Source organism: Belonocnema kinseyi, chromosome 2 (assembly GCF_010883055.1).
Source record: "Belonocnema kinseyi isolate 2016_QV_RU_SX_M_011 chromosome 2, B_treatae_v1, whole genome shotgun sequence".
Lineage (NCBI taxonomy): Eukaryota > Metazoa > Arthropoda > Insecta > Hymenoptera > Cynipidae > Belonocnema > Belonocnema kinseyi.
In genome coordinates, this window is record NC_046658.1 from 156,210,614 (window position 1) to 156,235,749 (window position 25,136).

At 22.8% G+C, this 25,136-nt stretch overlaps 1 protein-coding gene across 1 annotated transcript in view; it reads left to right on the forward strand.

Moving 5' to 3' along the window:
- The window catches only part of LOC117183031 (WD repeat-containing protein 7), a 163,028-nt gene extending 138,548 nt beyond the window's left edge, over positions 1 to 24,480 (forward strand). Inside the window, exons 21-25 of the mRNA XM_033376174.1 lie at positions 5,996 to 6,421; positions 10,100 to 10,423; positions 13,405 to 13,497; positions 16,995 to 17,192; positions 22,926 to 24,480. Of these exons, the coding sequence (XP_033232065.1) occupies positions 5,996 to 6,421; positions 10,100 to 10,423; positions 13,405 to 13,497; positions 16,995 to 17,192; positions 22,926 to 23,111 (1,227 nt within the window). The 3' untranslated portion in view covers positions 23,112 to 24,480. The remainder of the gene's footprint in view (positions 1 to 5,995; positions 6,422 to 10,099; positions 10,424 to 13,404; positions 13,498 to 16,994; positions 17,193 to 22,925) is intronic.
- The last annotated feature ends 656 nt before the right edge of the window (positions 24,481 to 25,136 follow it).

A 25,136-nucleotide genomic window follows, 5' to 3' on the forward strand; every position in this document is an offset into this window, starting at 1 on the left:
TCATAAAAATTTTAATTTTTTTATTTCGTATTTATTTTTTTTATAGAAAAGTACTGAAAAATTCAAGAATAAAAAAATTGGTGAATAATGCAATTTCGGAATAGTAAAACTCTTGAATTATAAAAATTCCTGAATTTAAACAATTGAACTCTTTTAGAAATATTATATATTGATTAAAAATAAAATAGCCAAGTATTTTTATAAAAAAAATATTTTTTAATGTTTGAAGTTTCTAGAATTATTTTTTAGAATTTAAAATAATAATAATTAACAAATATATATTTCTGGATAAATTTTTTTTTCAATTATTGTGATTTTTAATTCGTACAATAATTTTAGAAACTTTAAACATTAAAAATAATTTTTCCCATAAAAGTATTTGATTATTGTATTTTTAATTTGAATATAATATTTATAAAAAATGTTTTCAGGAACTTTATTATTCGATAATTGAATTATTCTGAAAATTTATTATTCGGGAATTATATTTTTGAGCTAAAGTTAATTTTTTATAGAAGAGTATTTTAAAAAATCAGGAATTTAAACAATTGAATTTTTTTCAATTATTGTTATTTTAAATTCATACAATTGTTTTAGAAACTTTAAACATTAAAAATAATTTTTTGATAAAAGTATTTGATTATTGTATTTTTAATCGTAAAATAATATTTATTTAAAAATTTTTGAATTGTTTAAATTCAGGAATTTAATTATTGAAGAATTTTCCAATTCCATTATACCATAAACTGTTCGAGAATATTTGGAAATCTTGTTCAGAAAAACATGTTTGAATTTTTTAAATTCTCGAACTTTATTATTTGAAAATTGAATTATTCCGGAAAATTTATTATTCGGGAATTATATTTTTGAGCTAAAGTTAATTTTTTATAGAAAAGTATTAAAAAATTCAGAAATTTCAACAATTTAAATTTTTTAGAAATATTATGTATCTATTAAAAATAAAATAGACAAGTATTTTTATAAAAAAATATTTTTAAATTTTTAAAGTTACTAAAATTGATTTTCAACCAAGAAAAACAACTTTTCTGCTATGAAAGATAAATTTTCGACTAAATAGTAAACTTTTCAAAATTATGAAGGCGAATATTTAAAAAAACAGTGGTTTTTTAAATCGGAAAATATGAATTTTTAACAAGATCGTGCAATTTTCAGTCAAATAGTTAAAATTTTAAGGAGCAAGAATAATTTTCTACGCAAAAAGACAATTCTTTAACAAAATATTTGATTTTTTCTACTAAATAATTTAATTTTCTACCAAAAATGATCACTTTGATAAAACAATGACAATTTTCAAAAATAATTAGACTTTTAACAAAATAGCTGAATTTTCAACATAAAAAGACGAACTTTCGACCAAATTTTCATACAAAAAAGATGAAAAATTAATCAAATATTTGAATGTTCAAAGTAAAACGACAAATTTTTCAGAAATCAGTTGAACTTAAATTTTTAAAAAATTCTTAACCAAGAAAGATGACTTTCCTACCATAAAAGATAAATTTAAAAAAAAGTAAAGTTTTTAACCTAAAAAGTAGAATATTTAAAAAAAAGGGATCTTTTAAATAGGAGAAGAAGAATTTTTAAGAAAAAAATAATAATTTTTAATAAAAAAAAAAAATTTTAATTAAAATTTTTAGAAAAATAGCTGAATTCTCAACCAAAAATTTAAACTTTGGACAAACAAGAATACTTTTTTACCGAAAAAGACGTTTTTGCCAAATATATGAATTTTCTACCAAATATTTGAATTTTCAAAAAAACAAGATTAATTTTCTAACTAAAAAGACGACTTTTTAAGAAAATAAATTAACTTTTCTATCAAATAATTAAATTTTCGACCAAAAATGACGACTGAAAAAGCATTTAAATTGAAAAATAATAATTTTATTTTAAACAAAATAGATGAATTTCTAAGAAAATATTTTTCAAACAAAAAAGATTAAAATTCAATCAAATATTTGAATTTCCAAAAGGAAAAGACGAATTTTCGTCGAAGAAGTTTAATGTTCTACAAAAAAGGATGAATTTTCAACCAAAAACAAAAATTGTCAACAAAATTATTTAATTATAAAATCAATAAGACGAATCAAGCTGAAAGTTTGAAGTTTCTAGGATTATTTTTTAGAATTTATAATAATAATAACAATTAACAAATATATATTTCTGGATGAATTTTTTTTCAATTATTGTAATTTTAAATTCTTACAATAATTTGAGAATCTTTAAACATTAAAAATAATTTTTCCCATAAAAGTATTTGATTATTGTATTTTTAATTTGAATATAATATTTATTCTAAATGTTTGAATTTTTTAAATTCTGGAACTTTATTATTTGAAAATTGAATTATTCCGAAAATTTATTATTCGGGAATTATGTTTTTGAGCTAAAGTTAATTTTTTATAGAAAAGTATTAAAAAATTCAGGAATTTCAACAATTGAAATTTTTTACAAATATTATATATCTATTAAAAATAAAATAGACAAGTATTTTTATGAAAAACAATTAAAAAATTTTTTAAGTTACTAAAATTATTTTTTAAATTTGAAATAATGATTAACAAAAATATATTTCTGGGTGATTTTGTTTCGATTATTGTTATTTTAAATTTACACAATAATTTTAGAAACTTTAAACATTGAAAATCATTTTTTCCATGAATTTATTTGATTATTGTATTTTTAATCATGAAATAATATTGATAAAAAATGTTTAAAATTTTTAAATTCAGGATTTTAATTCTTGAAGAATTTTTCAGTTCCATAATATTATAAACGGTTTAAAAATATTTAGAAATTTTATGGTTAAAAAATTTTCCAATTCTAGAAATTTATTACTCGAAAATTTAATTATAACAAAAATTTAGCATTTGGGAATTATATTTTTGAACTAAAATTAATTTTTTTATAGAAAAGTATTGAAAAATTCCGGAATTTAAAAAATTGAAATTTTTTACAAATATTATATATTTATTAAAAATAAAATAACCAAATATTTTTATTTAAAAAAACACTATTTTTTAATTTTTGAAGTTTCTAAGATAATTTTTGAAATTAAAATAATTATTATTAAAAATATATATTTCTGGATGATTTTTTTTCAATTATTATTATTTTAAATTCATACAATGATTTTAGAAATTTGAACTTGGAAAATAATTTTTCCCACAAAAATGAATTTTATTATTCGAAAATTAAAAATTAGTTGAAACCTGATCTTTTTTTATAGAAATGTTATCTTCTTGGTTTGAAAATTATACAGTTTCGTTGAAAATGTAGATCTTTTTTATTAAAAATTAAGTGTTTTTACTTAAAATTAAATTAATCTATTAGTTAAAAATTTATCTGCTTAAGGTGAAAATTCATTTATTTGTTGAAAATCCATTATTTTTAGTAGAAGTGTACACTCATTAGTTGAAACTTAATTTTTTTGGTTAAAATTTATTTCTGTGGTTGAAAATTTAACTATTTTATTGAAAATTCATTTATTTTTTGGTTGAAAACTTGTTTTTCTTACTGAAAATTTAAGTATTTTAAATTAAATACAAAAAAAGTTTGATGTATTTAATTTTTTAAAGTTTTTTTGTTTTAAGTTTTTTTTTTAGTTTTTTTTAAGTTAAAAATTCATGTATCATTTGAAAATTAAATTTTTGTTTAGTTGAAGATTTATCATTTTAGTTGAAAAAAACTTTAAATATTCCATTTGAATTACATTTTAAATCATCTCTTTCTGTTTTATGGAAAAGAGCGAAAATAATTCACTTAAAACAACAATAATATTTGAAAAATCATTTTTAAATCAAAGAAAAAATAGTTTAAAACAAAATTAAATTGCATAGCAACTTTTTTTGCTCAATCTAATTAATTATTAAGTCACGCCTAATGAAAAATAGACAAACAATTGAAAATTTCAGAAAAATTCGCATTATTCTACCAATTAAGCAAAGATAATGTCATTAAAAATAATAATAAATTGTTTGAACAATTATTTTTGTCAAGTTGAATTCATTATTCACTTTTAATTGAAAATTTGACCGAAAGCCAGAAATTTTAGAAAAAAACGGAATCTTTCTAGCATTATTCAAATATAATATTATTAATAGTAATAATAAATTGTTTAAACAATTAATTTTCTTCACTCAAATTAATTATATAACTTATCTTAATTAAAAATTTTTCTATAAGTCTCGTTAAAACTGATAAACTATCACTTCCCTCTAATTGCAGAAATTGAACATGTGGAATTTTTTTTTAATCCGCGTCTTTCTAACTCCATTCTATGAGAAAATTGCCAAAAACAAGAATAAATTGTTTAAAAAATTTATGTGACCACCTAATTTGAGTATGAAATGGTCTTTAAGTGCCCGAAAAAATTTTCAAAAAAAAGTCATAATTAGCGCTAAAAACTCGCAATAACCATTTTTCACTTATGGGTTTCTTTGGGACCCCATAAAATAGACGTATGGTTTTGATATATGAAAAGCGATATTTTTTTGAGGTAATTTCAATTTTTTATAGAAAAGTATTGAAAAATTCCCGAATTTAAACAATTGAAATTTTTTACAAATATTATATATTCATTACCAAAAAAAATAACCAAGTATTTTTATTTGAAAAAAAGACTATTTTTTAATGTCTGAAGTTTCTAAGATTATTTTTTGAATTTAAAATAATAATAATTAAAAAATATATATTTCTGAATGAATGTTTTTCAATTATTATTTCAAATTATTGTATTTTTAATCATAAAATAATATTTAGAAAAAATTTTTAAATTGTTTAAATTCATGAATTTTATTATTCTAGAATTACAAATTAGTTAAAAACGGATCTCTTTTATAGAAATTTAATCTTTTTCTTTGAAAATTATACTGTTTCGTTGAAAATTGATATTCCTTTGATTGAAAATTAAATTAATGTCTAGTTGTGAAGTGTTACGTTTCAATTCGATTGAAATAATATTGAGGATTCGGAATAAGAGTAATTTTTTTTCAAAAAAAAAAAAGAAAAAAAAACTGGAATAATTTTCGGGTTTCGGTTGACATGAGTGAATTTGATTGTTTGCTCATTGCAGAAATGAGTATGACGAGGAAGCCGTCGAGTGTGGCCGAACTGAAACGAAAACATATTTCCCAAAAATTAAACAAAGATTTCAATGATTTCAGAAATATTGCCGAATATTTCAAATATTTTGTAAAATTGATAAAAATTTCAGAAAGATTTCAATAATTTTACAAATATTTCAAATATTTCAAATATTTCAAATATTTCGTAAAATTGAATAAAGATTTCTATAATTTAACAAATATTACCGAATATATCAAATATTACGTAAAATTATTATTTCAAACTCATACAACAATTTTAGAAACTTTAAACATTTAAAATAATTTGTTCCCAAAAAAGTATTTGATTCTTGTATTTTTAATCATAAAATAATATTTAGAAAAATTGTTTAAATATTACCGAATATTTCAAATTTTAAGTAAAGTAGATAAAGAATTCACAAAAATTTCACAAATATTTCAATAATTTTACAAATTTTATAGAATATTTCTAAAATATTTCAAATATTTCGTAAAATCGATAAAGATTTCCCAAAAATTAAACAAAGATTTCAATGATTTTAGAAATATTGCCGAATATTTCAAATATTTCGTAAAATTGAATAAAGATTTCAATAGTTTAACAAATATTACGGAATATTTCAAATTTTACGTAAAATTATTATTTCAAACTCATACAACAATTTAAAAAACTTTAAACATTGAAAATAATTTGTTCCCACAAAAATATTTGATTATTGTATTTTTAATCATAAAATAATATTTAGAAAAAAATTTTAAATGTTTAAATTCAGGAATTTTATTTTATTGAAAATTAAATAAATGTCTAATTGTGAAATGTTAAGTTTCAACTCGATTGAAATAATATTGAGGATTCTGAATAAGAGTAATTTTTTTCAAAAAAAAAGAAAAAAAAAAGAAAAAACTGGAATAATTTTCGGGTTTCGGTTGACATGAGTGAGTTTGATTGTTTGCTCATTGTAGAAATGAGTATGACGAGAAAGCCGTCGAGTGTGGCCGAACTGAAACGAAAACAGACGACGGCAGTGGTGCTGTTGGGTGTGATTGGTGCTGAATTCGGACAGGATGTGGCAACAGCCAATCAGAGAAAGGGTAACAACAGCAGCGAGCAGCAGAGACGAAGGAGTTCGGTCGTCGAGGGCTTTGGAATTGGAAACAATAATCTCGCGAGGCACACGAGCATGGCGCTGACCCACTTGTTGCATGCTCCCCATTCGCCGAAATTGCCGCTCCACACCGCCCTGCGCCGTGCCGCTATTGATCTGATAGGTCGAGGATTTACGGTCTGGGAGCCTTATCTCGACGTTTCCAAGGTAAGAGCGGCATTTAAGGTTTCGGCGGGCCTTTTTTATTTTCTATTCTCGACTACGTGTATTATTGACCGACACAATTTGGACATGGTAAATGGCAAATTGAAATTTTTGCTTTCGCAAACACTTCAAAGATTTCGGATAAATTTAAAAGTCTTCACAAAGATTGCCATAATTCTTCAACGACTTCACAAAGATTTCAAATAATTTAAAAACATATTATCGAATATTTTTTAAGTATTTTAAAGTTTTCACCAAATTTTTAAAGAATTGATAAAGATTTTTCAAAGATTTCAATAATTTAACTAATATTACCGAATATTTCAAATATTACGTAAAATTGATCAAGGGTTCACAAAGATTTCAGTAATTTTACAAATTTTATAGAATATTTCTAAATTATTTCAAATATTTCGTAAAATTGATAAAGATTTCCCAAAAATTTCACAAAGATTGTAATAATTTCACAAATATTACCGAAACTTTTATAAATATTTTTAATATTTCACAAAGATTTGAATAATTTAACAAATATTGCCGAATATTTCAAAAATATTTCAAAGGTTTGGCAAACATTTTTTTAAGAATTCACCAAGATTTTAATAATTTCAAAAATATTTCAAATATTTCGTAAAATTTATAAAGATTTTCCACTAATTTCAGTAATTTTACCAATTTTATAGAATATTTCTAAATTATTTCAAATATTTCGTAAAATTAATCAATATTTCCCAAAGATTTCAATAATTTAACAAATATTAATGAGTATTTCAAAAATATTTCAAAGGTTTCGCCAAGTTTTTCAAGAATTTACAAAAGATTTTAATGAGTTTCTAATAATTTCACAAAGTTTCAATGATTTCAAAAATATTACCAAATATTTCGTAAAATTCATGAGGATTTCCCAAAGATTTCAATAATTTTACAAATTTTATAGAATATTTCTAAAATATTTTAAATATTTCGCTAAATTTTTCAAGAATTTACAAAAATTTTAATGATTTTCTAATATTTTCACAAAGTTTTCAATTTTTTCAGTAATATTGCCAAATCTTTCGTAAAATTAATCAGGATTTCCGGAAGATTTCAAAAATTTTACATATTTTATAGAATATTTCTAAATTATTTCGAGTGTTTCGTAAAATTGATAAAGATTTCCCAAAAATTTCAAAAAGATTTTAATAATTTCACAAATAGTACTGAATATTTCAAAAATATTTCAAAGATTTGGCAAAAATTTTTAAAGAATTCACCAAGATTTCAATAATTTCCAAAATATTTCGTAAAATTTATAAGGATTTCCCAAAGATTTCAATAATTTCACAAATTTAATAGAATATTTCTAAAATATCTAAAATATTTCGTAAAATTGATAAAGATTTCCCAAAAATTTCACAAAGATTTTAATAATTTCACAAATATTACCGAAACTTTCATAAATATTTTACATATTTTAAAAATATCTCAATAATTAAATAAATATTACGAAAAATTGATAAAAAATTGACAAAGATTTCACTAATTTTACAAATTTTATAGAATATTTCTAAAATATTTCGTAAAATTAATCAAGATTTCCCAAAAATTTCCCAAAGATTTCAATGATTTAACAAATATTAATGAATATTTCAAAAATAATTTAAAAGTTTCGCCAAATTTTTCAAGAATTCACAAAGATTTTAATAATTTTCTTATAATTTCACGAATATTTCAATGATTTCTGAAATATTGCCAAATATTTCGTAAAATTCATAAGGATTTTCCAAAGATTTCAATAATTTTACAAATTTTATAGAATATTTCTAAAATATTTCGTAAAATTAATCAAGATTTCCCAAAAATTTCCCAAAGATTTCAATGATTTAACAAATATTAATGAATATTTCAAAAATAATTTAAAAGTTTCGCCAAATTTTTCAAGAATTTACAAAGATTTTAATGATTTTCTTATAATTTCACGAATATTTCAATGATTTCTGAAATATTGCCAAATATTTCGTAAAATTCATAAGGATTTTCCAAAGATTTCAATAATTTTATAAATTTTATAGGATATTTCTAAAATATTTAAAGTATTTCGTAAAATTGATAAAGATTTCCCAAAAATTTCACAAAGATTTCACAAAGATTTCACAAAGATTTTGATAATTTCACAAATATTACCGAATATTTCAAAAATATTTCAAAGGTTTGGCAAACATTTTTAAAGAATACACCAAGATTTCAATAATTTCAAAAATATTTCAAATATTTCGTAAAATTTATAAAAATTTCCCAAGATTTTAATATTTCACAAAGATTTCACTAATTTTACAAGTTTTATAGAAAATTTCTAATATATTTCGTAAAATTAATCAAGATTTCCCAAAAATTTCCCAAAGATTTCAATAATTTAACAAATATTAATGAATATTTCAAAAATATTTCAAAGATTTCGCCAAATTTTTCAAGAATTTACAAAAATTTTAATAATTTCAAAAATGTTTCATATATTTTGTAAAATCAATAAAGATTTCCCAGAAATTTCACAAAGATTTCAATGATCTGAGAAGTATTACCGAATATTTTTTTAATATTTCAAAGGTTTAGCCGAATTTTTCAAGAATTTACAAAGATTGAACAAATATTTTAATGATTTAACAAAGATTTCAATGATTTCAGAAATATTACCGAATATTTCAAAAATATTAAAAATATTTCGTAAACATTTTTCAAGAATTCACAAAGATTTTAATTATTTCGGAAATATTGCCGAATATTTCAAATATTTTGTAATATTGATAAAAATTTCCCAAATATTTCAATAATTTAACAAATACTACCGAATATTTCAATAATATTTCAAAGGTTTGACAAACATTTTTAAAGAATTCACCAAGATTTCAATAATTTCCAAAATATTTCAAATATTTCGTAAAATTGATAAAGATTTCAGTAATTTTACCAATTTTATAGAATATTTCTAAATTATTTAAAATATTTCGTAAAATCAATAAAGATTTCCCAAAAAATTCACAAAGATTATAATAATTTCACAAATCTTACCGAAACTTTCATAAATATTTTTAATATTTCACAAAGATTTCAAGAATTTAACAAATATTACGTAAAATTGATATAGGATTTACAAAGATTTCATTAATTTTACCAATTTTATAGAATATTTCTAAAATATTTCGTAAAATTAATCAAGATTAATAGATTTGAATATTTCAAAAACATTTAAAATATTTCGCAAAGATTTTTAAAGAATTCAGAAAGATTTCAATTATTTCGGAAATATTTCCGAATATTTCAAATGTTTGATAAAACTGATAAAAATTTCAATAATTTTACAAATATTACCGAATTTTTTAAAAATATTTCGATGTTTTCGCCAAATAAAAATATATAATAATAAATATATATAAAATATAAATATAAAAATATTTTGAATAAAAAAAATTTATTTGTATACTTAAATTTTAAAATTAAAGAGTTCCACTTTGGATGCTTTAATTTGTTCTTTATTTCTTCTTACTTTTAAGTGGAAAATTATTCAGAATAGAAATCGATTTTTGAAATTTCAGTGGACCGTGAAAAATGTTTGCGTAATTGGGAAAAAAACCAGGAATTTTTTTCAGAAAAAATAATGTAATTAAGAAAATTAGATTTATTTCTTGTTGCCTGTGTGATGTTCAGGTTCTGCTAGGTCTCCTCGAAATGTGTTGCGATGCGGATAAATTAGTGCCTAACATGACTTACGGCCTGCCTTTAACACCGCAAGCCGACTCCTGTCGAACAGCTCGTCGAGCCCTGGTTTTGATCGCAACAGCAAGACCCGCTGCTTTTATCACGACGATGGCGAGAGAGGTTGCGAGATTTAATACGATGCAGCAGAACGCACAGACACTCAATGTTAATTTGGGCGCTAGTGTTCTAGCTCGAGCGAAACCGGAAATATTGAAGCTGGTGGAGGAGCTCATAGAAAAAATGCAGAGTGAAATGAGTGATCTTCTGGTTGAGGTATGATCATATGATCCTTGCTTTGATTAATTCAATCCGGCGGTTTAGTGCAGGCCTCGAATTCACAATACCTTTGACGCTATTTTACACTTTTTTTTTTTTAACGATGACACTATTTGACACTTTTTTCAAAGATAACGTCTTTTTTAAAAAGACGACACTATTTTACACTTTTTCTAAACGATGACACTGTTTTAGACTTTTTTAAACGATGACATTATTTTACACTTTTTTTTTAAAGCGACGACACTATTTTACACTTTTTAAAATCAATTGCACTATTTTATACTTTATTTAAACGATGATACTATTTTACACTTTTTTCTAAAGCGACGACACTATTTTACACTTTTTTCAATTATGACCCTATTTTACACTTTTTTCAACGATGGCATTATTTTGCAACTTTTTTAAAACGACGACACTATTTTAAACTTTCTCTAAACAATTACACTATTTTACACTTTCTTTAAACGATGGCACTATTTTATACTTTTTTAAACGATGGCACTGTTTTATATTTTTTTTAATGATGACACTATTTTACACTTTTTTTTAAAGTGACGACACTATTTTACACTTTTTTTCAAGGATGGCATTATTTTACAACTTTTTTAAAACGACCACACTATTTTACACTTTATCTAAACAATGACACTATTTTACACTTTCTCTAAACAATTACACTATTTTACACTTTTTTTTAAAACGATGGCACTATTTAATACTTTTTTAAACGATGGCTCTGTTTTATATTTTTTTAAACGATGACACTATCTTACACTTTTTTTTAAAGCGACGATACTATCTTACACTTATTTCAATGATGATCCTATTATACACTTTTTCCAACGATGGCATTATTTTACAACTTTTTTAAATCGACCTCACTATAACACTTTTTCTGAACAATGACACTATTTTATCTTTTTTTAAAACAATGAGACTCTTTTACACTTTATTTAAACGATGATACTATTTTACACATTTTTTTAACGATGGCTTTATTTTATACTTTTTTAAACGATGGCACTGTTTTATACTTTTTTAAACGATGACACTATTTTACATTTTTTTAAAGCGACGGCACTTTTTTCAACGATGACCCTATTTTACACTTTTTTTAAACAATGACACTATTTTATACTTTATTTAAACATGATACTATTTTACACTTTTTTGAAACGACGACACTCTTTTACACTTTTTCTAAACAATTACACTATTTTACACTTTTTTTAAACGATGGCACTATTTTATACTTTTTCTAAACTATGACACTGTTTTAGACTTTTTTAAACAATGACATTATTTTACAGTTTTTTTAAAGCGACGACACTATTTTACACTTTTTTTTAAAGTGACGACACCATTTTACACTTTTCTCAACGATGGCATTATTTTACAACTTTTTAAAAATGACCACACTATTTTACAATTTATCTAAACAATGACACTATTTTACATTTTCTCTAAACAATTACACTATTTTACTCTTTTTTTTTAATTATGGAACTATTTTATACTTTTTTAAACGATGACACTATTTTACATTTTTTTTAACGATGGCATTATTTTACAATTTTTTTAAAACGACCATACTATTTTACACTTTTTCTAAACAATCACACTATTTTACACGTTTGTTTTAGACGACGACACTATTTTACACTTTTTCAATTGTGACCCTATTTTACACTTTTAACAATGGCATTATTTTACAACTTTTTTAAAACAACGACACTATTTTACACTTTCTTTAAACAATGACACTATTTTACACTTTTTTTAAACGATGGCATTGTTTTATACTTTTTTTAACAATGACACTATTTTACACTTTTTTTTAAAGCGACGGCACTATTTTACACTTTTTTAATGCTGACCCTACTTTACACTTTTTTTCAACGATGGCATTATTTTACACCTTTCTTAAAACGACGACACTATTTTATGTTTTTTCTAAACGATGGCACTATTTAACAGTTTTTTTTTTTTAACGATGGCACTTTTTGAATACATTTTAAAAAGATTACACTATTTTACACTTTTTTTGAACGACGGCACTATTTTAAACTTTCTCTAAACCACGATACTATTTTACACTTTTTTAAAACGATGACACTATTGTACACTTTTTAAAACAATGACACTATTGTACACTTTTTTAAACAGTGACACTATTTTATACTTTATTTAAACGATGACACTATTTTGCACTTTTTTTTCAAGTGGCGATACTATTTTGCACTTTTTTTAAAGCGACGACACTATTTTACACTTTTTTAACGATGAACCTATTTTACACATTTTTTTAAACGACATTATTTTACACTTTTTTTAAAGCGGTGACACTATTTCACACTTTTTTAACGATGAACCTATTTTACACTTTTTTCAACGATGACATTATTTTACAACTTTTTTTTTTAATGACGACACTATTTTACACTTTTTTTAAAACGATGACACTATTTTGCACTTTTTTTTCAAGTGGCGATACTATTTTGCACTTTTTTTAAAGCGACGACACTATTTTACACTTTTTTAACGATGAACCTATTTTACAAATTTTTTTAAACGACATTATTTTACACTTTTTTTTAAAGCGGTGACACTATTTCACACTTTTTTAACGATGAACCTATTTTACACTTTTTTCAACGATGACATTATTTTACAACTTTTTTTTTAATGACGACACTATTTTACACTTTTTTTAAAACGATGACACTATTTTGCACTTTCTTAAGGACGACACTATTGTACACTTTTTAAAACAATGACCCTACTTTACACTTTTTTCTTAACGATTGTACTATTTTAGACTATTTTTTTTAACTATACATTTATTGCTAAAAGATAAGCCTTTGTAGACTTATTTAAAAATAAGTCTAATCTCTTTAATTGAAGAAATGTATTTTAAATTTTCAACTTTAGATTTCCTTGCGTTACTCATGATGGAAATTTATATTTGACAGGTTATGGATATCATTCTTCACTGCCTCGATCCAGGCCATCTGAAAGCCAAACCACTGAACGAGGTCTTCCCAGCAATTTGTAGATTTAACCAGGTAAAGCAACTTTACTGAAACTGACTTTTTTCCGTAATAATGTAGGAAATAGAAAATAATCTGAAAAATTACTTTTTTTTCAAATTGAATTAAAAAAATTTTGTTAATTAATTTTAGTAAATATTCTATGAAATTAGTTTAAAATTCATATATTTAATTAAAAACAAAAGTATTCAATTTTTAGTTGAAAATTGATCTATTTTAGTCGAAAATTCAGGATTCACCTGAAAAAACCGGAGAAGCTAAAAATGTCTGAAAAGTTTTTTGAAAAATCAGGGCATTTTTCTCTAGATCAGGTCTATTTTTTTATTGTAATATAAAATTAAATAATAATATTTTTTAATTGGAAAAGTAGCTTTATATTACTGGATTTAACTTTTTTGTTGAAAACATGTTTTTTTTTTAAATTATTATTTTTTAGCTATTATTTGCTTGAAAAGTTTTTTTTGTTGTTGAAAATTTGTCCTTTTGGTAGAAATTTAATCCTTTTGTTTGAAAAGTGACCTTTTTGGGAAAATTCAACAGTTCAATGAAATTTTTGTTTCTCGCTTGCCTGAAAAATCTTTCGAAGTTAAAACTTCTACTTCTATTGATAATTCACCTTTATTGGTTATTTCAACTATTTTGATTTAAAATTAAAATCTATTTTTGTTGAAATATCAATTCGTCTTTTTTTTTTGTTGAAAATTAATTTTTTAATGAAAATTTAACTATTTTGTTTAAAAATTCATTTTTTTGTTGAAAATTACTTATTTCTAATTGAAAATTTTAATAAATTCAACTAAATTTTACAAAGTAATTCAATTTTAAACTCAATATATATATATTTTTGACTATTTATCATTTCCGTTGAAAATTTATATTTTTGGGTCGAAAATTTAACTGATTTGTAGTTATATATTAATTAATTTAAATTCATCTTTTTAGCTTTGAAATTCAAGTATTATGTTAAAAATTCAACTTTTTTCTGGATGATTCATCTTTTTTGCCATAAAAATTCAAGAATTTTGTAGAAAATTAAAAAATTTAGTTAAAAATTTAAAAAATTTGTTTGTTTTCTTTTCTTAGAAATTTATATTCTTATTTGAAAGTTCTACTCTTTGGTTAAAATTAAAACTATTTTATGAAAATTTAACTATTCAACAGAAACTTAACTTTTTTGTTGAAAAAATATATTTTCGGCTTGAAAATTCAACGTTTTTAAAGACAACTATTACATTTTTTATTGGTAATTTATCATTTTGTTTCAGTTATTTTTTAAATTAATTATTTTAACTGAAAGTTTAACTATAACAGTTTAAAATTTAACAGTTTTTTGAAAATCAATATTTTTTATATATCTGTATAAAAATTAAGTTTTTAATGCAAATTCAACTACTTCGTTGCTCAAAATTCATTTTTGGTTGTTTTTGAAAATTAAGTATTTTTGAGTGAAAATTCAACTAATACACTTTTGCTAACAATTTATCTTGTTTAATTATTAATTCAAGTACTTATTTGAAAATTTATGTATTTTACTGAAAATTCATCTTTTCTTGTTAAAAATAAATATTTTTTAATTAAAAATATAACAAACACAGTTGATTATTTTATCCCTTTGGCTGAGAATCATTTTTTCGATCAAAATTAAACTATTTGTTGTTGAAAATTTGTTTTGTTTGTGAATAAAAATTATATTTTTTAATTGAAAATTACAATTTTAAATGAAAATTCAATTATTCAATTTTTGATCTACAATTTATTTTTTTAATTAAAAAGTGCACCTATTTTATAGAAACTTCATCTTCTTTGGTAAAAAGTTAATCGTCTTGATGGAAAATTAACTTTTTTTTTTGTAAAAAATTCAACTATTTTGTTAAAATTGATCTTTTTGATTTAAATAATTTTTTTCAACTACAAATTTAACCATACAAGTTCAAAATTTAACAAATTGGTTGAAAATTCATCTTTTTTGTTAAAAATTAAAATTTTTAACTGGAAATTGAACAAATCTGGTTAAATATCACGTTGAATTTTTATATTATTAGTCGAAAATTATTTAAATATAAATGAAAATTCAACTATTCAATTTTTAGTTTAGAATTAATATTTTTTAGTTAAAAAGATCACCTATTTTTTCGTTCAAAATTAATTCTTTTTAACTTAACATTTAACTATTTAATTTTTCTTAAAATTTCATCTTTAATTGATAATTCATCTATTTGATTGAAAATGTATCCTTTTTAGTTAAAAATTCAAGTATTTGTTTCATAATTTATGTAGTTTGATGAAAAAATCATATTTCGTTATAAAAAATTTATATTTTTGTTTTAAAATTGAACTATTCTAGTTAAAAGTTAAACTCTTTTTTTAATAATTATTTTTGTTCAGATGAAGATTCATTATTTTATTTCAAATTCATCTGTTATGTTGGAAATTGATCGATTTTGTTGAGATTTTTTTTAAATAATTTTTTTCAACTACAAATTTAACCATACAAGTTCAAAATTTAACAATTTGGTTGAAAATTCATCTTTTTTGTTAAAAATTAAAAATTTTAAATGAAAATTGAACAAATCTGGTTAAATATCACGTTGAATTTTTATATTATTAGTCGAAAATTATTTAAATATAAATGAAAATTCAACTATTCAATTTTTAGTTTAGAATTAATATTTTTTAGTTAAAAGATCACCTATTTTTTTGTTCAAAATTCATTCTTTTTAACTTAAAATTTAACTATTTAATTTTTCTTAAAATTTCATCTTTAATTGATAATTCATCTATTTGATTGAAAATGTATCCTTTTTAGTTAAAAATTCAAGTATTTGTTTCATAATTTATGTATTTTGTTGAAAAAATCATATTTCGTTATAAAAAATTTATATTTTTGTTTAAAAATTGAACTATTCTATTTTATTTCAAATTCATCTGTTATGTTGGAAATAGATCTATAATTGGTAAATTAATTTTTATAAGTAATCCAGTTGAATATTCCATCATATCACTCGATATTTTATCTCTTTCGTTGAAAATTAATTTCTCTAATTCAGAATTAAACTATTCTATTTTTGGTTGAATATCGATCTTTTTTGGTTGAAAAATCATCAAATTTTTCCAGATAAAGGCTCATAATTTTTGTTTAAAATTCATGTTTTTTTTCGAAAATAAATGTCAAGTTAAAAAAAAAATTATTTTTCAATTTTTAATCTGTCTCGTTTAAACTCACTTAAATTAATATAAGTTTGAAAATTTTTAAAGTGCATTTCTTGATACATTATTTTATAGCATTGAATATTTTATTGTAGATTTATATTTTTGAAACTTAATCTGAATCTTTGAACTCTATAATTGATCAAAGTTCTAAATTTGACAGTTTATCTGCATCTCATTTAAAATTGTTTAATTGAAAAGTGTTAAATGATAATATTATGAGGCCAAAGTGTACGTGCGGTCTGTGTAACCGCACGGCCACACCTAATATTTAATAAACCTGAAATTATTTATTTTTTTCCCAGGTTAGCCACTGTCCTGCGACTCGGAGAATTGCAGTCGGTGGCCGAGGAGGTCAACTGGCTCTTTATGAATTACGCGGAAACGTGAAATGTCAAACTGTGTCTGCTCATCAAGCACCAGTCACGGCTTTGGCATTTTCACCGGAAGGAAAATTCCTTGTTAGTTACTCCTGCTCTGAAAATAAACTTTGCTTCTGGCAGGTAATGTAATTTTACATTAAGAAAAATATATATAGTTAAGGAATATTTAATTACCATGTTTAAAATTAAATAATTTTTGTTTTTTATATGTTTTTTTAATTTTTAATTTTTTTCGCTAAAAACTCATTTATTTTCATAGCATTGCATTTTTTTTGTTGCTAAAAATCCCAATTATTACATTATTCGTCAAATTTTAGTTTTCAATTATTTTAATAATTTTTATTCAATTTAGAAAAGTAATTTAGACTTTATCTGTGGTCGCAGATTTTTCAGATTAGATCAGTTTACTCTTATTAAATCAGGATTTATAATCGAATGTTTATTTTTTTCCCTTATGAGAAAAACATTTTAGCATTTTTTTTTTCGGTGAGAAAAAAAGATTGAACTATTTTGCTGAAAATCTGTTTTTTGTCGTTGAGAATTAAATTTTTAAAAGAAAAATGAACCATTTATTTTGTTTTTCTTGAAAATGTGTCATTTTTGCATGAAAATTTAACTGTTTGCTTGATAATTGTTATATTTTATTCATAAATTCACCAATTTGTATGGAAATTTGTCTTTTTAATTAAAAATGCAACTATTTCATTGAAAATTCACGTATTCTGTTTCAAAAAAATCGATTTTTTTTGGCAGAAAATGATTTTTTTAAAGGTTGATCCTCTTGTTTAAAAATTTCTCTTGGCCGTTAAAAATTCAAGTATTTCTGTTAAATATTTTTAATTTTGTTAAAAATTCATCTTTTAAGTTGGAAATAAAATTATTTGTTCAAACTCTTTTTATTTTTTAATTAATTAATTTATTTTTTTTTGTTGAAGGTTGATCATTTTAATCTAAAATTAATTTCTATGGTAGAAAAATGAGCCTTTTTATTGAAAATTATTTTTTTATTATTATTTTTTTTGGTTGAGAATTTTTTTTTAATGGTAAATGTAACTATATCACTCGAATTGAATATACTATAATTTTAGTTCGAAATTCCTCTCTTCGGTTGAACATTATTTTTTTATTGAAAATTTAATTTTACAGTTTTTAAAAATTGAACTATTTTATTTAAAATTTGTCTTTTTTTGGTAGAAAATTGAATTGAAACTTTCTCTTTTTCAATGAAAATCCATTTCATTGTTTTAAATTTCAACTATTTTGTTGAAAATTTGTTTTATTTTTTGGTTGAAAATTTTGTTTTTCCAACTGAAAATAGAACTATTTTTTTTAATATCTATCCTTATTAGTTGAAAATTCATCTGTTTTATTGAAAATATGTATAATTTGTTTAAAAAATTCATCTTTTTGATTGAAAAAAAAATTCAAGATAGTATAGAATATTTAAATTGTCAGAAACAAAATTAATTTTCAACCAAATAAATTAATTTTTTAACGATGTAGTTAAATTTTTAGTTTGAAAAATTAATTTTCAAATGAGAGAGAAGATTAGATTTGGTTGATTTATTTTACTAATTAAAAAATTTTAATATTCTATTTTTGGTTGAAAATGTATCTTTATTAAAATTAAAAATTTATCTTTTTTGGTTGAAAATTCATATTTGGGGATTGAAAATTAAATTTTTTTGTTGCTTGAACATTTAAAATTTCGGAGGACATTTTTGTCATAATTGACTGAAAAATCTTTTTTAGTTAAAACTTCATGTATATTGTTGAAAATGTGTATTTTATGGTTGGAAATTCATCTTTTTGATTAAAAGTTCATTTGTTTGGTCGAATTTTTTTTTACAGTCATTAAATCTTTTTTGTCGAAAATTTATTTCTTTGAAAATTTATTTTCCGTGGATGAAAATCGTTTTTTTTTCTAATTTAAAATTGAACTATTTAATTGTAAGTTGTATATTTATCTGTTTTTGGTAAAAAATCTACTATTTTATTAAAAATTCGTATTTTATAGAAGAAAAGTTATTCGCAACTTCATATTTTTCTTTAAAATTTATTTTTTTTTGGTTCCCAATTTAGCTATTTTGTTTAAATTTTGTTTTTCTTTTTCTTGGTTGAAAATTTATTTTTTGCAACTGAAAATGTAACTATTATGCTTTTTTTAAAAAATATCTATTTTTCTTATTTAAAAATTAATGTATTCTGTTGAAAATGTCTCTTCTGATAGAAATATAATCTTTTCGTTAAAAATTTCATCTGTTTATTAAAAATTTAATTATTTCTTCGAAAACGTATTTTATTTATTGCTAAAAATTTAACTGTTGTGTTGAAAAATCGTATTCTTTGGTAGAAAAATTAGTTAAAATTCATTTCTTTGGCTCAAAATTTAATTATTCTTTTTGTTAATTATCTATCTTTTTTAGGTGAAAATTGATGTATTGTATATTTATATTGAAAATATGGGTTGTTTAGTGAAAAAAATTCATCTTCTAGTTTGAAAATAATGTTTTTGACTTAAAATTGAAATATTTCGTTAAAAATTTATTTTATTTAATTGTAAATGAATTTTGTTACTGAAGATTAATTTTTTTAGGTACAAATACAACTATTTTATTTAAAATTCGTTTTTTTTGGTAAAAAAAAGTTAGTTCAAACTTTATCATTTTTTTAAAAATTAATTTCTTTGATTGCAATTGAAATTATTTAGATGAAATTTTTTTATCACATTTTTTTATTGAATTTTAATCTTTTTCGTTGATAATTCATCTATTTGCTTGAAAATTGATTTTTTGTTGTTAACAATTGTCGCTTAAATTCTATTATTCTATTAATTTCGTTTACAAAGCGGAATACGAAAATCTTTTACTTTAAAAATTTTTCATTTCACGTTTTGATTTTTAAGCTTACTTTTTTAATTTAAAGAATTTCAAATTTAAAAATTTGGAATTTGAAAATTTTTTATAGAAAAGAATTTTTATTTTATCAATTGTAAATATAAATAAATATATATTTCTAAAAATATTTTTTAACGTTAAAAATATTCAATTTTTAATTCATTCAACTATTTTATTTAAAATTCGTCTTTTTTGGTAAAAAAGTAATTTCTTTGGGCAAATTTTTTTTATATAGACATTTAATATTTTTCGTTGAAAATTCATCTATTTGGTTGAAAATTGATTTTTTGTTGTTTGAAAATTGAACTATTTTATTTTAAAATGTACATTGATCTATTTTTGGTATAAATTCAACTATTTTTTGAAATTTCACTTTTTAGTTAGAAAAGTTAGTTTAAACTTAATTTTTTTGTTTCAAATTCGGTTCCTTGGTTCCAAATAATTATCAATTTTATTTAAATTTAATTTGTTTTTTTTTTTTGGTTGAAAATTTATTTATTTAACTGAAAATTTGTCTATTCTTTTTTTTAATATCCACTTTTCTCATTTGAAAATTTATGTATTTAATTCAAAATAATTCGTATTATTTGGTAAAAAAAACTCATCTTTCGGCTGAAAATTGATTTAATTTTTCAAAAAATTTCTTTTTTGCTAGAAATCTAATCTTTGGTTGAAAATTAATTTTTCAAACTGAAAATTTAACTATTTCGTTGAAATTTTATATTATTTTGTTGAAGATTAATTTTGTTACTGAAAATTTAACTATTCTATTCTATGTTGAAAAATTTTCTGTTTGAAATAAAAATTCGTCTTTTTTCATAGAAAATTTAGTTGAAATTTGATCTATTTCAGTAAAAATCCATTTCTTTATTTAAAAATTTCATCTGTTTGTTGAAAATTTAACTGTTTCGTGGAAACTATTTGGAGAAAATGTTTCCTTTTTGGTCAAAAAGTTAGTTTAAACTTCATTTCTTTTTATAGAAATGTAATCTTTAATATTGAAAATTCATCTGATTGTTTGAAAATTTAACTATTTCGTTAAGAAATTATTTTATTGGACTGAAAATTAATTTTTTCACAGAAAAATTAATTACTCTATTGTCAGTTGAAGATTGATCTTTTTATTTAAAAATTCAACTAATTTGTTTAAAAGTCGTATTTTTGGTTAAAAATTAATTTATTTGTTTGAAATTGTTTTTTTTTTACAGAAATTTAATCTTGTTCGTTGAAAATTCATCTATGTGGTTGAAAGATTAATTATTTCTTTGAAAATGCATTTTATTTGGTTTAAAACTGATTTTTTTTAAATTGAACTATTTTATTCGAAGTTGAATATTAATCTCTTATTGTTAAAAATGGAAGCATTTTATTGAAAATTCGTGGTTTTTTTTTAGCAAAATTAGTTGAAGCTTCATGTATTTCGTTCAAAATTCATTTCTTTGGTTCAAAATTTAACACTTTCGTTAAAAATTTATTGTACTTTTTTTTAAATGTAAGTTTTTAATGAAGATTTAAAAAATAAAAATAAACATTGATATAAAAATTGAACTATTCTGAGATGATAGATTTTGGTAGAAATTCAACTACTTTTTGAAAGTCGCGTTTTTTTTAGAAAGGTCAGTTTAAACTTAAGTTTTCTCGTTTGAAATTCATTTCCTTGGTTCCAAATAATTATCTATTTTATTTAAATTTTATTTGTTTTTTTTTTTGTTTGAAAATTAATTTTTCTAAATAAAAATTTAAGTATTATATTTTTGTTTAAAAATTAATCTTGTTTAACTTCATTGTTATCTTTTTAAATTATGCTATTATTCAGTTTACAATGCGTAATTCGAAAATCTTTTGATTAAAAAATGTTCCACTTCAGATTTTAATTTTTAAGTTGACTTTTTTAATTCAAACAATTTCAAAATTAAAAAATTTTGGATGAAAAAACATTTTTATTTGATCAATTTTAAATATAAATAAATAAATATGTACCTTAAGTATTAAAAAGTGAACAATAATTTATTTGACAAAGCGATTTTAAATCCGTTCAAAATTGAAGACTTTCCGGATTTTAACGTTAAAAATTATTATTATACATTGAAAATTTATTAAAAAATGTCTAAAATTCTTAATTTTTAACCCATTCAATTTCCAATTTCTGAATTAAGAAAAAAATAATTATTTACTATTTAAAAATCTTTTGCTGTTAATTTAATACGAGTAAATTGAAACAAAATAAATGAAAGTAAACAGTTTGAAACCGAATTGTTTCGCATATCATTGTTTCGTTGAAAATTCATCGTTTTAGATAAAAATTTAATTATTTTTTTGAAAATGTATTTAATTTGGTTTAAAATTATTATTTTTTAATACTATTCAATTGGAAGTTGCATATTGTTCTGTTATTGCAAAAAATTTAAAAAAATTTATATTTATATTTATATTGGAATTGTGTATTATTTGATACAAAAAATTCTTCGTTTAGTTTGAAAATTCATTTCTTTTCTCAAAAATTGATCTTTTTTGTTGGAAATCTAATCTTGATTAAAAATTAATTTTTGTAAACTGAAAATTGAACTATTTCGTCAAAATTTTATTTTATTTTCTTGAAAATTAATTTTTCTTCTAAAGATTGATCTATTTTAGGTAAAAATTGAACTATTTTATTTAAAATTTGTCTTTTTTGATACAAAAATTAGTTCAAACTTAATTTTTTTCGTTAAAAATTAATTTCCTTCGTCTCAAATAATTATCTATTTTATTTAAATTTTATTTGTTTTTTTTTGTTTGAAAATTCATTTACCTTGTTGACAATTGCCTTTTTTCAGTAAAAAATTTATATTTTGGTATGGAAAATTAAACTTTTTTTTATTTGTTTTTCTTAAAAATTCAACAAATTCTGTTTTTGTGAGAATATTACAAAAAGGGTTCTAAAAAAGTAGGTTACATTGAAACCTTTAATTTTCAGCAAACCAGCAGCGGCATGTTTGGTCTTGGGAATTCCCAAACACGTTGTGTAAAATCATACAGTACCGCGCCAATTAATGACGTGACAAGATTAAATCCAATGCGATTGGCACGTCTTATTTGGATCAACAATCGCACTGTCACATTAATGCTGGCCGATGGATCGGAAACTCGCTTCAATGTTTAAATTTCCGCTAGAAAAAAATCAAGAAAAAAAAAATAAATAAATAAATAATAATGTCTTCAATTTAGGTCGATTTCACACATTTCAGAGAATGCTGTCATGATTTACAACATGCAGGATATATTAGGCTAATTTTAAAGTACAAAAGTGCATTGGTTTGTGAGAAAATTTCTGTACGTAACATTGATGATTTCTTGTTTCTAGTTCCTCTGATTTTAAAGTCATTTCTAGTTTATGGTTTTTTTAGGTCAAGGAAAGCACCAATTTTGAATAGCCGCAGGCAGAATTTTTGTTCTCTAGATTCTTTGCAATAAGTAGTCTGCTTTTCCAATCTATTTGTAGAATTTTATAGTTTTTTTTTCATATGTGTAGGATATAATTTAAAAACAAACTGTCCCAGTGGGCACAAAACGATAAACATCCCAAGAATGTTATTCGGGCCGTTCCTTAGATGTCCTATGTCGACACATATGGCGCCCTATGTCAACACGAATGTCATCCTATGTCGGCACATGTCGTCCTATGTCGGCACACATGACGTCCTATATCGGAACATATTGCGTCCTATGTCGGTACATGGGACGTCCTATAACAACGCATAGGATGTCCTATTTCGGCACATATGGCGTCCTATAACACCATATATGGCAGACTATGTCAACACATATGGCGGCCTGTGTCGACACATGTCGTCCTATGTCGGCACACATGACGTCCTTTATCGGAACATATTGCGTCCTATGTCGGTACATGGGACGTCCTATATCAACGCATAGGACGTCCTATTTCGGCACATATGGCGTCCTATAACACCATATATGGCAGTCTATGTCAACACATATGGCGCCCTGTGTCGACACATGTCGTCCTATGTCGGCACATATGACGTCCTATAACAACACATGTCCTCCTATGTCGGCACACATGACGTCCTATATCGGAACATATTGCGTCCTATGTCGGTACATGGGACGTCCTATAACAACGCATAGGATGTCCTATTTCGGCACATATGGCGTCCTATAACACCATATATGGCAGTCTATGCCAATACATATGGCGGCCTGTGTCGACACATGTCGTCCTATGTCGGCACATATGACGTCCTATAACAACACAAGTCGTCCTATGTCGGCACACATGACGTCCTATATCGGAACATATTGCGTCCTATGTCGGTACATGGGACGTCCTATGTCGACACATGTCCTATTTCGGCACATAAGTCATCCTATAACACCACATATGGCAGTCTATATCAACACATGGCGTCCTGTGTCGATACATACCATCCTACAGCAGCACATAGGATGTCCTACGTCAACACATATGTCGTCCTATGCCGGAACATGGGACGTCCTATAACAGCACATAGGATGCCCTACGTCAACACATATGTCGTCCTATGTCGGCACAAATGGCGCCTATAACAGCACATATTGCGTCCTATGTCCACACATATGACAGCACATAGGTTGCCCCTATGTTTCAAGGTAATATTTTTTAATTTGGAAATTTACATTTTAACATCCATTTTTCTGCGTGTACCCAATTGCAGTGATGTGTTCAACAATGGCCTTTCATATTTTTTACTGCTGACAATAAGAAATAGATGATTAATTGCAGACTACTTATTCGTTATAATTAATAGCAATATTGATAATAGTACTAATTTGCTATTGCCAGGGTGTCTACTCAACTGGAAAATCAGGAATAGCCAGGACATTTTTTTATTATATCTAGAAAAACCTGGAGATGACAGGGAATTTTTTTTAAGTCAGTGAATTTTTTCAAGAAAGTGGTTTTATTTCATTTTTTTGTTTTTTGATTCGTCATATAAAATTAAATAATTATTTTTCTGCTTTTCTAAAAGTAAATTTGTATCACTGGATTTAAATATTTTGTTAAAAATTAAGTTTTTCCATTGGATATTTATATTTTCAGGTCAAAAATTGAAGTTTTTTGGTTGAAAATGAAATTCTTTCTTATAAATTGATACTCTCAAGACGAAAATTAAATTGTTTTGCA